This window comes from Haliaeetus albicilla, chromosome 10, assembly GCF_947461875.1.
Source record: "Haliaeetus albicilla chromosome 10, bHalAlb1.1, whole genome shotgun sequence".
In the NCBI taxonomy this organism is placed as follows: Eukaryota; Metazoa; Chordata; class Aves; order Accipitriformes; family Accipitridae; genus Haliaeetus; species Haliaeetus albicilla.
In genome coordinates this window covers 43,138,500-43,155,388 of record NC_091492.1, presented here as the reverse complement: position 1 = coordinate 43,155,388, position 16,889 = coordinate 43,138,500, and the positions used below count along the sequence as shown (strand labels likewise).

General features: G+C 45.6%; 1 protein-coding gene across 2 annotated transcripts in view; it reads right to left on the bottom strand.

Moving 5' to 3' along the window:
* The window catches only part of OSBP2 (oxysterol binding protein 2), a 124,878-nt gene that overhangs the window by 105,447 nt on the left and 2,542 nt on the right, over positions 1-16,889 (bottom strand). The window contains exon 2 of one of the 2 annotated variants that reach the window (XM_069795435.1): positions 11,292-11,369. The exons of the other annotated variant lie outside the window; for it this stretch is intronic. Coding sequence (XP_069651536.1) covers positions 11,292-11,369 — 78 coding nt within the window. The remainder of the gene's footprint in view (positions 1-11,291; positions 11,370-16,889) is intronic. 2 annotated transcript variants of the gene reach the window in all.

Here is a 16,889-nt window from a genome sequence, read left to right as displayed (position 1 = left end):
TCACGAGACAATTTTCCCCTGCCCCGACCCATCCAGCAGCTTCCCAAGCCGGCTTCTGGGACAAGCCACCACCTGCACATGGGACCCAACGCCAATGAGCCTCAGTCAACACCGCACATTGTCGCCAAGCAAGGGTTTAGGAGTGACATTCCTGTCAACCTCTCCTGTAAATAGATGGACGCAATAAGAGAAGCAATCTAGATTTCACACTCCTTTCTCCACTGCTTTGCCACTTTAGTTTGGCTGTAACACCTACTCCAGTGCAGGGCAAGCCTTTGCAAGGAAAAATCTGGAAGACGCTTCTGCTTCTCATCATTACAAATAGACCTTGTCTCTTCAAGCTTCACAAAAAGGAAAAAAAAAAAAACAACCTATAAGGGAGCTCAAGGAAGGTAATTTGTCTGAAAGACATTCTCACCCACACTGCTGCAGTGTAGGACAAGGCACCACACTCATCCCTGACACTGTGTGCCATAAAGGTTTAATGCAAAGTCTCATGAGCACATTTTGCATACGTTAGCACTTCCAGGTCAGAGGCATCTTTGATGTAACAGTGAGTCTCAGAAAACTCACTGCTGGCAAAGTATACAGATCTAATAGTCAGGTCAAGAAAACTGACAACATTGCCACGCTGAAACGTCTCTGAAACCGCCCAGGCTTCCCCCTGCTTCTTAAATAAAAGCGTGGCAAACCTGCTGGCTAGATGGCTGAACAGCGCAGCTAGCCCTGTTTGGCTCACCAGCAGGCAATCTCCAAGTATGTATCTGAGCAGGGTGCCCAAGTACAGGGCCTCTTGTTTCCTGAGAAAACAGTGTGTAAAGCTTATATAAATGCACACAGACCTGTAAGTGCTTTTACTGCTAACATCAGAACCACATCAAAATGCATAGACGTGCCCCAGTTCCCTTCTCCTCGTATCCCAAAGAGATGTTCTGCTTCAACTGGGCTCCTACTCACAAGACTTCCACCCCAATCTAAAAGCAATCTATTCAGATGCATATTCTTCAGGATTAGCTTTTATAACACACTTATGACTCTCCCATGTGCACAGTGCAGGTTTTCTGACAGGAAACGTCAGCAGTGGTCAGCAGGAAAAAAAGCTGTAAGCCACCACACAGAGACCAGCAAGCGCAAGATATAGTCTGGCAAAGGGACTTTGTGTTGGGTATTTTATGAAAAATTAAAAAAAAAAAGATAGAATAAAACAAGTTTAAAAAAAACAAAAAACAGTTACCAACAAGCTTGCCCACTCCTCCCACGACATCATGCTATCTCCTCTCCACCTCTGGAGAGACTGGTGGTGGCCCTGGCTGATAAGGATATCAGCCCTGTAAACACAGGCACCCAGAAAGAGCTCTTCCAGCCACTGGTTTGGGTGAGCAGCTTCACCTGCTCCTCAGGGTGAACCATCACCTTGTTCTGTAGGGCAAGAGAAGCTCTCCTCACTGGTGTGATGCTGTACAACTGCGGCTTTGCTCTAACACAACACTTTCCTCCAGCTTCCCAAAAAGGGCTTTCACTCATCCCCTTCCAACAGAAACAGAATTAAAGGCTGTAAAGGAACTCGGCGCCAGGAAAGCAAACCAAAGTGTATCTGGTTGGGAAAATACCTTAGCACTTGGCCAGAAAGAAACCCCCTAAGAGCATACCAGAGTCCCAAGCGTCCCACTTACAGCAGTCAGCCTGCAGCTGATAGAGCAGACATCACACACAGTTGTCCATCTCATCCAAAAAATCCAAAAATCAAGGTCAGCAGCTTTAGCAAAGCCACTGCTGTACGGCCAGGCAGCAGGAAGGCTGCAGCGAGCCGGGCTCTGTCTATGGAGCTGCATCTCCTGCAACAACGATGCCGATGACTGTAATGCCATTAGGCACAACAACAAAAAGCTTCTGGGGAAAACAGAGAGCTGTCTTTAGCGCCAGACTCACCAGTATCACCCTCAGCACTCCGTCACCTGTATTTTGAATACACTGGATTTCCTCGCATTTAGGCTCTTCTCTGACTAGTTGCCTAGCTGTAATTTCCAAAGATAAAACCTTGGTTCAGGTGTACGTTCTGGTAACTACAACCACGCATGAGAAAGTGCCAAACTGCAACTACCAGACAGAGCCCGGAGCTTACAGCCCAGCAGGGATGCTGGCAGCTTCGCCGGAGGCAGGCACACACTCAGCGTTCAAGAGAACCCTGTTAGAAAACCTGTTCACCTCTTCTAAAAATGGCAGAGGAAGCCCCCCAGTTTACTGTTTTCATTATTTTCCAAGCAAAAATGCTAAAGATCCAGAGAGGGAAAAACCCACCAAAATTTGTGGGCAGTACTGCTGCCAAGTTTATTGCATCAATTAAAAGTTTATGAAAGGTCTGGTCCAGATCTTATCATCTCCACAGAAGTTAGTATAAACTAAGACCTGGGCGATGCATGACTTGCATGCTAGCTGGCTCATTTTTAAACATGAACAACCGACAAATGACCATACACAAGGTTAATTTGACAAATGCTCTTACTGCACAAGAATGCTGAAATAAATGCAATACAGCAGATGAGAGCCTCAAGCAGTAATTTTTCTTGTTACAGCCTCTGCTTTTAAGTTTTCACAGGTTCTCCAGCCCTTGGGAACTGGGTTAAATGACCAGAATAAAGACCAGCCATAGTCAGGTCATGTTTATATTTTCTCACCACTACATCAAAGAACGTAAGAGCGCACAGAGCACAGAACAGACAACATTAAGACCCGATTTTTATTCCTATCCCACCGATGTGTTTTCATACTTAGGATATTCAGCATGGTAAAAATATCCTGGTTTTTCAGACTACAGAGTTTAGGGGTGTATTTGCTTTGAGCACAAGACCCACCCAGTCTTTCTGAGATCAAGTGTGGATAGAAGAGCTTGCTTCCAAGAATTTTTCCATGTCTGCAAGTTTATGCAAGTTACCATCAACACAAATTTTCTTCAGAGACACTGCATGAATAACGGCCTATGACCTTGAACACGACTTTAAAGTCATCACACTTCTGACTTTTTGCCAATTTTCAAACAACGCTAAAATTACAGCACAAAATTTCTTTCTGTATGAAGTATTTCCTACAGATAAATATCTAGACGCAAAGCCCACATGGTTGTATAGACATATTTCTTCCACTATTTTAAGGCCTAGGCACAAGAAGACAAAGCTAAAACTTCACATTTAAAACCCAATCTAACTGTTGCTTCTCAGCCCTTGACTGTGAACTCCTCAGTTCAGCAACTGCCCTGCTATAGGTTTATGTACAGTACAGTGTGAAGGCTGGTTTCTAGGTGTACACCCAGCACAGATTTGGAGAGTGGTTCATTCAGTTGCATTTTCTCACCAAATATGACAAGCAGCTGCTTCTGCTCAAGGCAAATACTTAATGTCAGCAGACAACAGCAACTTCAGAGGCCTCCTGCAACCACCCAGAAACTTTATTCCGCAACAAAAAAAAGTGTTCAGCTCTATAATCAGCATATCCTACTTTTGGTAGGTAGCAATTACCTCTTCTTCACAGAGACCAGCGTAGGCAGCTGCCTGCCTTTCAGAACCGATTTAAGTGGCTGGGTAGTGGGCATAAAATTGCTACCCAAGTCTGAGCAGAAGAAGGGAGCATGAACTTGAAAACTGAAAGAGACACTTAGGTATACAAGGTACCTCCATGATGTCCATTATCTATGAAATGATCAGACCATCTTTTGAGGACACGCTCCTGGGGAGTGCAGAGCTCAGCAATCCAGTGAGCAGCAATTTTTTCCATAAGAAATGATGAAACAGAGAGGGGAAAATGCAAGCAGGATCTTAAAACGTATCTGCAATTGAGTGCATGGGGCAGTGTAACACAATGTAAGATCTTTCCCATTCCTTATGGCACTACCCAAAAAATAAAAAGATTTTGGCAGCTGGTTTTTCAGCTGCAGGAGATGCCAAGAGGGTTGTGGGTTTTTTTAAATAGAAATCAGGAGTTAACTGCTTCCTGGCCTGTTATTCGGACTGGCAGATCTCTTGGATCAAATCCTGCAGATGCCCAAATGACCTTGGCCAATCACTTCTGGACAGACCTGACACATCTCAGCTGCTTCACCTGCAAGGCCAAATGCCCAAAGCAAGTCTTCCAGCATTGGTGCCTCCAGACCTCTTCCTGAACAGTCACATTTTCATTACCATCAGCCTACTTAGATGAACACTGCTCATCAGGGTCAATCAAGCCAATCAAGGATGAAGCACAGAAAAATGTTACAATGGTTAGAGCAAGGTATTAAATTTAGGGTTTACGTGCATATACGATTTATGTATATATATGATACAATTGATTTATATTGTATCACAGATATTGTATCATATATATTGTATTATCAGTAATATATTGTTATTATTATATATAATTTATATTGTATCATATAATTTGTCACAAAACTCCAAAATAAAAAGCAAGCACAGGGTGACAGTGTTTTACTGTATTTACCTTCACAAAGTAAATGCCAGAAAGACAGTCAGACTGCTCCTAGCACTAGGGACACTACATTCCCTCTAGCCTGCACACAAGAATATACAACCATACAAAGCACGTATCAGTGCTTTCAGAAATTCATCTTGGGGATCAGAGTCATGCCAATACTCTGCATTGGGATCAGTGTTCAGGGGCTATACGTTTTCTGCAAAAATCCTGCAGATATTGACCGTGGGTTACCAGGAACAGAAGAGTTAAACGTATGGCCAAGAGGGAAGGCAAAGTCAGTGACCTTCACAAGGGACTGCTCTCACACACAGACAAGGATGAGTTACAGCTTTAAGCGAATTTCCCAACTGCTCAAATCAGACTTTCAGTGTTATTTTAGTGTACTGTCTTGCAAGAATACTTCCATGGCACAATAAGATGCTTGGAGTTTTTTAATGCAGAAATACTCGAGCTGCTTCGGCACAGTCCGAGACCTGCCCTCCGCTCTCACCAGCTTCGTGCTCCTCTGGTCACAGCCAAGCCTAGGTACTAGTCTCCCAGACGGCGCTTCACAGGACACCTTCACACCTTCTCAAGAAGAATCAGCTGCCGTCCCATCCCTCTCCTCCAGGCAGGCAAGGTTCACATCCACAAAAGCAGCATCAGCGCTTCATTCAAAGTCACTACCTTTCATTTCAGCAGCCACTTTGGGAACCCCAGGGACTTCCAAAGAAGCCTGCTGTACACGTACCACAAAGGCAAAGAAGCAATTAATGAGCAAAACCGCATTCTGCACAAACAGGCCCTTTGCTCGGCCAGGAGACCCACGCCAGCCCACCCAGCTGCTCGGGCTCTTGGGAAGCAGAAGGATTTTGCCGGCAGGTCCCAAAGCCCCCCTGCAGGTCCAGGCCCTGGTGCGTCATGAAGGGCATTAAAAACCTCTGTCCCTGAGTGCCTGAGAGCTTGTGTCCAAGCAGCTCCCGTCAAAGGGACAGGGCTGGGAACAGCTTATTTTTAGACCTCAGCCTCAGCAACGTTCATTTCCGTAGGAGACGCATCAAACACTTACCATCTCTAAATGCCTGCCTCCTCTGCCTCTCTAAAAATTTCAAAGTTAGACTGCTTGAGACAGAAGAAAGAGATTTTTCTTCCCTAATCAGGACAACTTAAACTGGATGAAGCAAGCATAGAGCTAACACACACAGGGGCAACAGACAGTTACTTTGCCAGTGCAGAAAAAACAAAAGTGAAAACAGGAAAAGCAGAAAGATATTTGCTGTGTGCCTTAACACCGATCACTGTATTGATACACACTCCCCCAGTATGGTATGAGATATGGATAGTTACACCTGTGAAAACAAATATTGACAATACAGCTCAGCACCAGAAGGAAACCAGTTCTCTGAAGCTTTTTCACAGCTTTACATTTTCTCCAGCCAACAGAAGAGAGAAATCATGTTGCATAGCTTTAAAGTGTAATATATTGAAGACCAAACATTTATACAAAAGCATTAAGGCAGGTCCCATACAAGAAAGGCCAAACTTGGTCTAAAAGCCACCCTGTGCATACATGAGCTTCTCCATTTAACTGAATCCAGGAAGGTGCTGGCAGGACAGTGACCCATGTCCCATGTCTTTCTAGCAGCTGCTAGGAAGGACACTGAGCCCTGGGGTCTCACCCCAGCAGGTTCAGCTGCTGGAAGGTTTCCACCAAAGGAGCCCAAAGCGCTGCAGGGTGGACAGGACAAGTCTCCCTGAGGGAGGAGGAAGACCCCAGCTGAGCTGCAGAGGAAAGCAGCCCACTGCTTAGCCAGTTTTCAGAGTATAACTTCATGTAGGTTAAAAATAAAGCTGTGTTCATCCTCCTCCTTTCCTCCCAGCATACACCAAAGTGCTTTTATGCATGAAAACTCATTTTTCTTACCTTCTCTGCCCATTTTTATTTCTTTATTCTTGTCAGGAGGTGCAGGAAGAAAAGCAGGTTTAAACCTTCAATTTTCATTTTTATTTTTTTTACTGTTTTACCAGAGATAAAAAGAAATGCTCTAACAGGGAATAGAAGGCAGGCTATTGTAGGAAATCTTCCCATGGTCCCATATCAACATATTAAGGAGTACACACCAGTGAAAAGGCAGTAAAATGCTCTCTTCCCAAGTAAGCGAGCTAGATCACATCATATTCATGCTCGCTTAAGACTAAACTAAGCTGTTCAGACTACAACAGTTGCACATGGGAGCAGATTCTTTTTATAGACATCTGCCGCAGCAGAAACGCTACTCGAGGTTTTATTAAAGAGAGAAAAGGTGCACTTTGCACCTACTTTGGTAGTATGATGTGCCTTCGTTAATTTCAATCACAGGAGAGCACTGAAACTGGACAGTGATTTTAAGCATTTCTGCTAGGTTTACAACCCTCAGGCTATAAACTTGCCCTCAACACACCATACATTACCACCATGTTGTTGTCTTTGTTTTCGTCCCCTACAAAGCAGACAAACCTCACCACATTTTCTCCCATTAGCAACTATAATAAAAACATTTAGGGTGAAAGACAGCTTTGCAACACTGAACAAAGCCCACTGCCCCAAAGCCCATCACATCTCAACTGGTAGGTCCCAAGACAACTGGCTTGGGTCTTGCATTTCGTACAGTTCTCCTTCCGTCAGACAAAGATATACTCAGTACGGAGTGGAAAAAAGGCAGCGGTCCCAGACACACGCTGCAAGCTAAATATCAACAATTCACATGCAACTCTTGCATGTCCTCTAAATGATCCTTGGAAAGCCAAGAGGGTTTTTTGATAGAAGACTTGCTGCACTGTGGCTTTTCTTAAAGCAATTCCCACCAGGGAACATCTACTGATGTGGCAGCAGGAGGGAGACACGTGCTCACCTAACAAGTCCCTCCCTCAAGTCTTCTGCACATCTTAGGCTCCAAGCCCAGCAAGACGATGTGGGACCTGAAGCCATGTACACCCTGCTGCCAATCAATGCAAGGCATTGATCCCAGGTTTGGGCAGCACAAAAGTCTGATCAACAAAACCTTATCCCATAGTCTCATCTGGCCAAGGAATATGTTCAAATGCATTCCTGCTGAAATTGTAAATCTTCATCATGGGAACACCTCAGACCAAGTTCACAACAACATTAAAACCACACTACGTTAAAGATTATGCAGCTCCTACTCCCGTTACAATCATCCAGCCTTACCCTGTGAAACACAGGGCACAGCACAGCCGTCATGTTAGAGAGGAAAGCTCCACTGCCATGCTCCCAGCGCTTCACTACAAATGCGTCACTGCCTCCCTGCAGCATCCGTAGGGAATTTTCCCTAAAGCTCTCCGTGCCCCATTTTGATGGCAGAATTTGACTCTCGCGATCATTAAGCCTGTTACAGGTATTGTGCTCTTGGAAATTAAATGCAAAAATCTTGATGAAATCAGTCTCATTCCCACGGCACGTGCTTTACGCTATCTCCAAAGCAGGGGATGACAGGTAATATATTAACTTGTAACATCCCCAAAATGCAGAATATCGGATGCGGGAAGCTAGACAGATACTTCATTACTGCCCTGTAAAGGCAGCTTAGGGCTGCAGATGTGAAGTAGAATTCAATCCAACCCAGTAATTACAGACCTTATCTGTGCTGAGATACAGTGCTGCATCATCTAAAGGTACTTAGAAGTGACAATTCAGGGCCTGATGCCTACAGGCTGTAAGGAAGAAAAAATTGCCTTATTGCAGGGCAACAAAGGATGACTTGCTAGACCTCTGCAAGTCAACTTCCAAATTTAAAACTAAACTTCTAAGGCACATGCATCCATAGGTTTTCCACTTCAAAGCAGAAGTCTTCACTGCTTTTCTTGTGGTATAAAAGAAAGGGACAGAGAGGAAGAGGTAGGTGCCTCACCCAGTGCATAGTCAAAGTTTACCTACACAAAAATGCAGGCTCCTCAGAAAACAGTTCAAGGGCAGCACCACAGCTGGAACATCCCAGAGACTACACGGGCAAAAGTAAACAGGTAAGAAAATATTAACATTTCTGTCTTTCAGCTCCTAAGCAAATCCCACTCCTAAAGGGATCAGAAACCCAGCCAAGTCTCTACCTCCCCAAGCATCCCAGCAAAACATTATATTTATTATAAGCTTTAACTAATAAAACCATGATATACCAGTAAAGCACAGTGTAATCACATCATAAACTTCAGATGTGCATTTGTATTGGCTTCTCAATCCTCAGGCTGTCCCAACGTCAGGTAGAAGTTCTTCCCTCACTTTAAGGGCCAACTTATAACTTCAGAGAATAAAATTATACTTAGTTTTTTTTTTTAAAAAGTAGTACAGCCACAAGCAGTGCAGGAATTGAGAGCTGGAGGGGCTGGATGAGTAACACTAGCTTTTACAAAGCCAAACTCTCAGTACTATTAAAAAAATCAACTTTAGAACCAGCACAGAGCACACAGTGAGACTGCATTGTTCAAGCTGTGCTGAAAGCACCAGTGTCCCAATTCCTGACCAAATCAGCTTTTCAGATTTGTAAGTATATTCTGCTCATTTCCGAACGTGAGGCACAAAAGAGCCCCAGACCGCAGGGGACATACCCTGCAGCCTGTCCCTTCCCACCTCCCCCGGTCATGACGTGACTCTCGCCCATGGGGCGAGCGGAGGAGGTACAACACAAGGACCAGAAGGATGCAGTAAGGCACTGGTTATCTGTACACCTCCAGTGCTCTGCGAGCCCCGGTCAGCTCTCCTCACTTCACATTTGGAGGCATGCCCATGCAGCTCTTCCCATCAGGTGCTCTGCTGACACAGCTCTCCTGCCCTCCCCAAAGCCAGCACACAGCTACAGCTGTCTGTCCCCGATATTGGCAGTGGAACATGAATCAGGAGGGAAAAAAAGAGAATAAATGAGGGTCTCGCACTGTGAACCCCCTGTAGCAGGGTGCCATGGAAGTGGGGGAGTCAGTCTATGAAACAGCCTGAAGCGTGCAGACACAGGAATCACCAGTGCTCCCCCGGCACTGCCAGGGCAAGCCATAGACATGATGTGGCTTTTCTTCATCCTCCATCACTATCTGGAGAGCTGAAGGCAAACTTACCAAGTTTTAAGCATCAGAAACCAAATAATGACAGAACAGTACATTAACTGAGTCTGGAAGGCACCTCAAGTCCAGTCTCCTGCTCTGAGCAGAAGCAACCACATCAGGTTGTGCAGGACCTTGTCTAGTCACAGCTTGAATATAGCCAGGAGTTTCCTCCACCTCTCCAGACCCCTACCCCAATATTCAGCCCCCACTCCCAATTACAACATGTTTCCTTGTGTCCACGTATGATTTCCCATGCTCTGATACCAGCCCATTGCCTCATCCCACCATGAGCAGGGCCAGGCTCTGTCCTCTCCGCACCCTCCCATCACGTAGCTGTGGGCAGCAGTAAGGTCTCCCCTTCTCCTCCGGTGCAGGCTGAGCTTACCCACATCCCTCCACCACTCCAGCCTTCTCCTGGGGAGCCCCAAACCAGACCCACAGTCCAGACAGGCCTTCCCAGGGCTGAGCAGAGGGGATGGTCCCTTCCCTCAACACGCTGGCTGCACTTCTGCTAACACAGCCAGAGAGACAGCTGACCTGTGATGGCTCCTGGTCACTTTGTTGTCCACCTGGACCCCCCAGGGGCTCTTCTGCAAAGCTACCTTCTAGACAGTTACCCCAGGGCAGGGCTTGTGTTCACCTCTGCTGAACAACACAAGGTTCCCATCATCCTGTTTCTCCAGCCTGCCATGGTCCCTCTGACACCCAGACCTGCCTTCTGACATAGCAGCCTCTCTGCTCCATTTGGTATCATCCACAGACTGGCTGTGAGTGCACTCACCCATTAATAAAGACATTATAAAGCAAATACTAGGACTAATGCAGTGTAATCTTACCACATCTACAAAAAAGTAATCAAATTATATGTTCAAACACTACACTCTTAACAAATATCAATCCTTGACAGGATATGACTACTGTGAGCATTTAACACTACACCAGCTTCAAAAGGGGGCCCTACGTGTTGTCTCAAGACAGTGAAAGTACCATACAATTCAGCAGTGTGAGCTGATAAGTGTGCTGTGCATGCTCAATACAAATTATACAGTATTAAGATGATGGTCACCTTTTGAACCATCGCAAAATTACTTTTGGTTTGAGCACTCTATTCCGTCCTGCTTATAAAAATTACATCCCAGGAGAGATTCAAAGATGGGGAGCCTGCAGCAGTCTCTCACCAACACAGACCACAGGAGACCCAACTGACAAGGAAAGGAAAAAACTATTTGGATAAAATAAAGCCACATATTAGTTTCACCTGACCACACACTATAAACCTGTAGTGCTTTTTTTGCTCCACAAGCTCTGCTGGAGAACACCTCAGTAGCAACATGGGAATAACAAACAGCAGATAAACAGCATCCAGCATCAGTCACAGTAATGCACGCACTTGGAAACAGCAAAGCTGGAAGGTCTCCACCTTTTAAAAAAAGGATGGGGCTTCTGAAGTACACAGCCCTGACACCTAGCCATGCAGCACCACCCAAGCACTCACATCCAGATGCCTCCAAAAAGGACTTCAAACCAAAGGCTGAAACTTAACTTCATTAACTCTTAACAAGCTGCAGGCACAGGTGGCACCCCCACCTGCTGCACAACATCTCCACATTTTTTAAGTCAAAAAGGTGCTTATTTAATCATGTAAACCCCACTCATGCACACTCCATCTGGAGATAAGGGGCCTGTCTCTATCCTACTGGCATGAGCATACCTCAGTCACCCATATCCATTCCGCAGCCAAATGCACCCAAACTCACCCTGTCTTCCGAATTGGGACCGGTGTATTTTTCACACGTTTCCAAGAAGAGCCATCACTCCTGACAGTTGCAGAAGACCTGAAAAAAAAAGTTTGTGGAACCACCCCTGTGCATTTCACAGAAAAAGAGAAACTTCAAAAATCATGAAGATTCACAGAACTGGCGAATTAGTTGCCATGGATATTTTCTGCTGTGACAAATACTCTTAATTCTGTGCTCAGATGAGTGACAGGCACAAAGTACCAAGTCAGCTGGGAAGTGCCCACCACCGCACTTCTGCACTTCCAGCCCAACATCACCAAACACCATAGGGAGCATCCCTGGAGAAACTAAGCAAGTAACCTGAACGCCTGCCCCAGCAACAGGAGTCCAAGTGTCTTCCCAAAGGAGCTTTGCTGCCCACCCAGGGTTACTACTGCAAGCCCTTGTTATCACATCTGCTAGGTATGCCATGGAAAGAAGCAGTTTGCTGTTCTTTAAAAGACCACACAGCTGCAGTGTTTAGGTATCTGTACTAATCAACAAGCCTAAAGTAAGATGATCTTATGCATATAGCAGTAATACGCAAGCAGTAGGAGTGAAGGACAACGTTTTCCTGCTCTGTTTCTTACAAAGTGCTTAGCAGAAACCTGCTCTAGCTATTAATAACAGATTAAGAATCACCGCTTTGTGTTAAAGAAGGAAGAGAGAAAGGCACAGACTCCCACTTCACCGTATTTATCTTCACATGCATTGCAGAAGCTGCTTTAAACTGCTACATGTGCCCAGACAGTGCTCTTCATCTGGAGAATTAAGACTATTTTTAGGGAAGGAAGGACCTCCCCCTGAGTCACTGTAGGGACATACATCTATCCGGTCGTGATTTCAAAGCAGAAATATCCTTAAAGAGTTAGATTTTTAAAAAAAAAAAAAAACACAACAGGAAAGTTGATAGAAATACAGTTCGGCCCAAATTAGCGTGAAAGGAAGGACCGCTGGATGCAGGGCAAACACACGCGACAACGCGTTTAACACAGGCATGCAAGCCAGTCAATACTGCTCACACTGCAAAAATTTCATCGCTGCCCATGTCAGCACTGTGAACTGCACGACATAACTTGCAAGCAGCAACAAACCCAGCTGTACAGCAATGTCATACAGTTATGAGCAACATCACCTGGTGACAGCGGGAGGCTGGGATGACCGAGAGCAACAAGCCACATCTCAAAACAGCACTCCCAGGAGCCCGTGCTTGCAAAGGTGAAGTGAATCGTATAAGCACCTGGAACAGGACGAAGGAGGAGATTCGTTCTGCTTTTATCCCAGTGCTGCCACTGACAATCGAATCGTGCCACTGCCCTGTAGTACCATGCTTTCGATTTGCATTTTTAATTCTGAAGTTGATTCGTACATAGCCTGAAGGCTCAGCACTGGCATCCTCACACCCATGCCTGCGTGAGTCAGCAATCACTGACCCAACAGCTACAAGCACATCCAGCTTTATCATCCTCTCACTTTAACTCCGTCTGCCCAGCCTGCAGTCGTCAGACAGAGAAATATTAAGTAATGAATTATTAAACAAGCTTTTTGATCGAAACCAAACAAAGGCTGATATAAAGTGTAAAAAGATCCCTGCCAAGGTGCCATAGGAACAATTAAAATAATTGAACAGCATAATGAGGACCTGAAGGGAAATTTAACACCTCCAGTTAGCTCAGGTTTTGAAGCACTATCCCATTTAGGGGACAAATCTCCAGGATGTTATAGCACAGTGAGCTGCCTGCCCTCCAGATAGCAGGCTGGCACAACTCACATTTCAGGGTGACGACCGGAGTTGTTGGCCATCAGCACTAGATCTGAAGAGACCTACAAGAAGCAAAGGGCTCTGATATCACTGCACACTTAAGTTACCTAGCTACAATGCAATTTATACATAAGCACAAAACAACACAGAAAAGAAGCTCAACAGTCTGACTTGCTGCAACGTAAAAATCAACCTATGGATAATGAAAGCCCAAGTCATTCGGAAGTGAGTTACAGTGCTCTAAACATTGCACACTGCACTGACTGAAAACTCTTCAGAAGGAAATCAGGTAGGTTAAAAGGGATACTGTAAGGAAAAACACAGCAGGTTTCTCACATTACTTCCGACAAGATCAGCTCCTTCACCAGTGACTCACTGTGGGTACAGAGGATGACAGACCATGCAAGCACAAATTTAAACCTGTAATTGGAGCAAGCGAAGTCAGAGCTGAATACCTATTACCCTGGAAAAAGACAGAGCTGAATACTTATTACCCTGGAAAAAGACAGGCATAAGAGCTACGGCCAAAAGGCAGGTGATGCCCGTCACCTCTGCGCGCCTGGACCAGAACAGGCAGCCGTATCGCTCCTCGAGCACGCCAGCAGCACGCACTGAAGGAAGACCAACCCGGAGGCTGACGACAATCTCTCAGAGGTGAGCAAAGCCACTGTTGTCACAAAGCAGCAGCCAGCCCACACGAGCCCTCAGCTGCAAAAGGCAGAGCTGAGCAGCAGCTACCAGCAACGTGTGGGAGAAAGGCAGGGCTGGAGCAGTGACCTTCCCCTGCCCTTGCAGAGGACGACAGAGGAAGGCTACAGCAAAGGCGTCACTACACCTACGTGTTCTCCAGAAACAAAAGCTGGAACGATTGAGACCAGAAACGGGTGACGGGCATCTTACTCTCCCATAAGTATCCGAGCAGCTGAGCCCATAAACATGCTTCATACCTGCAAACAGCTCCAGGAGCTAAGATTGCAGTGTGAGCAATGCTACCTGAAAGTTCACCGTGCAATTGACCTTGAAACAGCAATACAGGCTGCAGTCATTCCACACAAAACCAGAATGCATTGCCCCTCTCAAAATTTTAATTCTGCACAAGACAAACCAGTTATTTCTGCTGCAATTTCATCAAATGAAGCATTTGGGCCAGTATGCTTTATTTCTACCCATATAATCTTAAATCAAGTATCAAGATAGTTCATAGCTCTTGTTAGCTGTTTGCAACCAGCAAACAAAACTGGGCAGAATACTACAACCGAAGGAAGAGACATAAAAATCCTCATACAGTGCTAATAATCAGGCCATGACAAAAACACCCTTAAGGACTAAGATCTGTGTCTCATGCTCTCCTGCAGTGTCAGCAGCAGTTGCTGTTTGGAGTCAAGAGAGCCTGACTCCCCCACCGCAGCACTAAACTGGGAGCGGAGCAATCAAGCCTGCAACAAGCAGTCCGGGAAAGAGCATCGCCCATCTCACACCACAGCAGCACTCAAGTGCTGCTCTGACGTGACATGCCCCGATGGAGCCGTGCAAGCACCGCATCCCCAGTTACAAAGCACAGAAGAGGTGCTTCCTCAAAAATGGGCAAACGATGAACAGCGATCAACAGCAAAGCACCATATGGATAAAGCAAGTTATCATGTGAAAACAAGATGACTGGGAACACAAATTATTAAAACGCTTGTCTGAAAACAAGCGGCTCAAAGTCACCATGAAGCCACAGGGCTCTCCTTAAAACCTGCGTGCTCCAACACCCCAAGGACATCCAGCTACTTCTATGTCTGCAGAGGGACAAGCCATTATAAAAATCATTCTAGGAGAGTGTCTCTCTCTCCTCATTTTATTATGTACAAGCTAAATATAAAGAAACATATTTTCCCCCCCTGAGGGTGGCGCAACACTGGAAGCGGGGCCCAGAAAGGCTGTGTAATCTCATACCTCGGAGACATTCAAACCTCAGCAGCTCAAGGTCCTGAGCAACCTCACTGGGCGGCCCCACATTGAGTGGGCACTGGATCAGAGGCTCCCAGAGGTCTCTTCTGGAAGTCCTCCACTTCTCTAGTATCAGCAGCGGTTTTCAAGCTCCTTCCTGAACTCACCACCTCAGCCCTCAGCTGGAGTCTAAGTACAAGAAGCAGGAAAAAAAACCTCCAGGTTGTACTCAAGACCTTACAATGCTAACCGGGAGTTAACTGCTGCATAAACAAAGCTAGTGAAGAATGCTGCTCTGGGAAACACAGCTTTTCCAGGGAACTGAGCTGCCCATGCCCTCCACCTTTGCAGGATAACACAGACAAGACAGCTAAACGGCCCCAGGCACCCATCATTCCTCTAAGAGCAGACCCAGCAAGGGGAGCTAAGGCTGCTTTCTGATGAGAAACCTTTCACTTCACAATGACCAAATCACAGCATGAAACATTTTTTTCCTTCCCCATTTGGCAATGCTTTAGCTGTTACATCCTGTGACCACAGAGAGTACTGCTGAAGGCTCTTCAGACACCTAACCCATGAATAACAGGCTATGGACCAAAACCACAGAGGCGACAACATGAAACTCAAGCTCTTCGAAATATGAGAAAGCTGCTCGGAGAAGACAACACTCATCTGGAGCATCGATCACAACAGCCAATACCAATCTTTGATGAATTAATACTTACCTAAAGATGCTCTCTAATCTCCTTGAAAACACTTATCTGTTCAAGGTGATTAGATTCTCCTGTACAGACATGCTAATTATAGATAATGATGAACCTATAAGTGGCAGCCTGCCAGAGTAGTTTAGAAAGAGAGTTTTGATCATTAGCAAGTCAAGCAGACTAGTTGTGTCATGCTTAAACTGCCCCCCAACACAGGCATCGCCTTTGTGCTGCAGATTCCCAAGTCAGCCAGAAAACTTGGTCAAAAAACAACCTCAGAGGGACAATCAATCAAGGGCAATTAAAATGGTCCAACTATCTTGCTGTGTGACTCCTGGAAGTTCCTAAATCCACACTGCTCACTCCAGAGGAGGGTACCGCAGAGGAAATCTTCAAGAATTACTCGGCCATTATCATTTTCCACCGGTTCAGAGTAGGGAATATGAAGCAAAAGCACACGATCTGCAGGGAAGCTTCGCTGGCAGTAAGACTTGATGTCTTCATAGATTTAGCAAAGATACAGGAGGCTTTAAAGACTCCATTTGGAAAGAATACTCTAATTAAAAGCTTTAATTCAGCAAACTGTCCCTGTGAAACCAACCGAGTGGAAAACAGACATTGCACCTGGCTACCCAAGAAAACCCCACCGAGCAGCTCCTGCCGGATGGCACTGCGCCCACCCACACACCATTACAACGGGAGCTCCCAAGAGGCTGCACAAGATTTTAAGAGCTCAACTCTACAAACAAAAAAACTACCAGGAATCACCACCAGGCAACGTGACAGGCTGTTTTTTTAAAGCAAGCTAAACAGCAAGCAGCAGGAAATTCAAATGAAACGAAAAGCTTCAATCTGGAACTAAATCAATACACAAGAGGAGGCCACTTGGGCATCACGGTGCAGTTTTTCCAATTAAGATGATTTTAGTGCACAAGCAAAATGAAGTTTCTATCCAGCTAGTCCTGAACAGTCAACAGCTAAATCATCCAGGTTGTGCATCAGGGCAACCACCTTCCAAACTCAAGCTACAAAGGCGTCAAAAGCCACGGAGAAAAGGAGAGCATAGCAATTCACCTGCAAGGGCACAATTTAACCTGCAAAGCCCTTAGCAGCAAATTCTGACATACACCTTCAGAGCTGGGATGAGCACAAAGGCCCAGCAGAAAGTAAGACACGTGG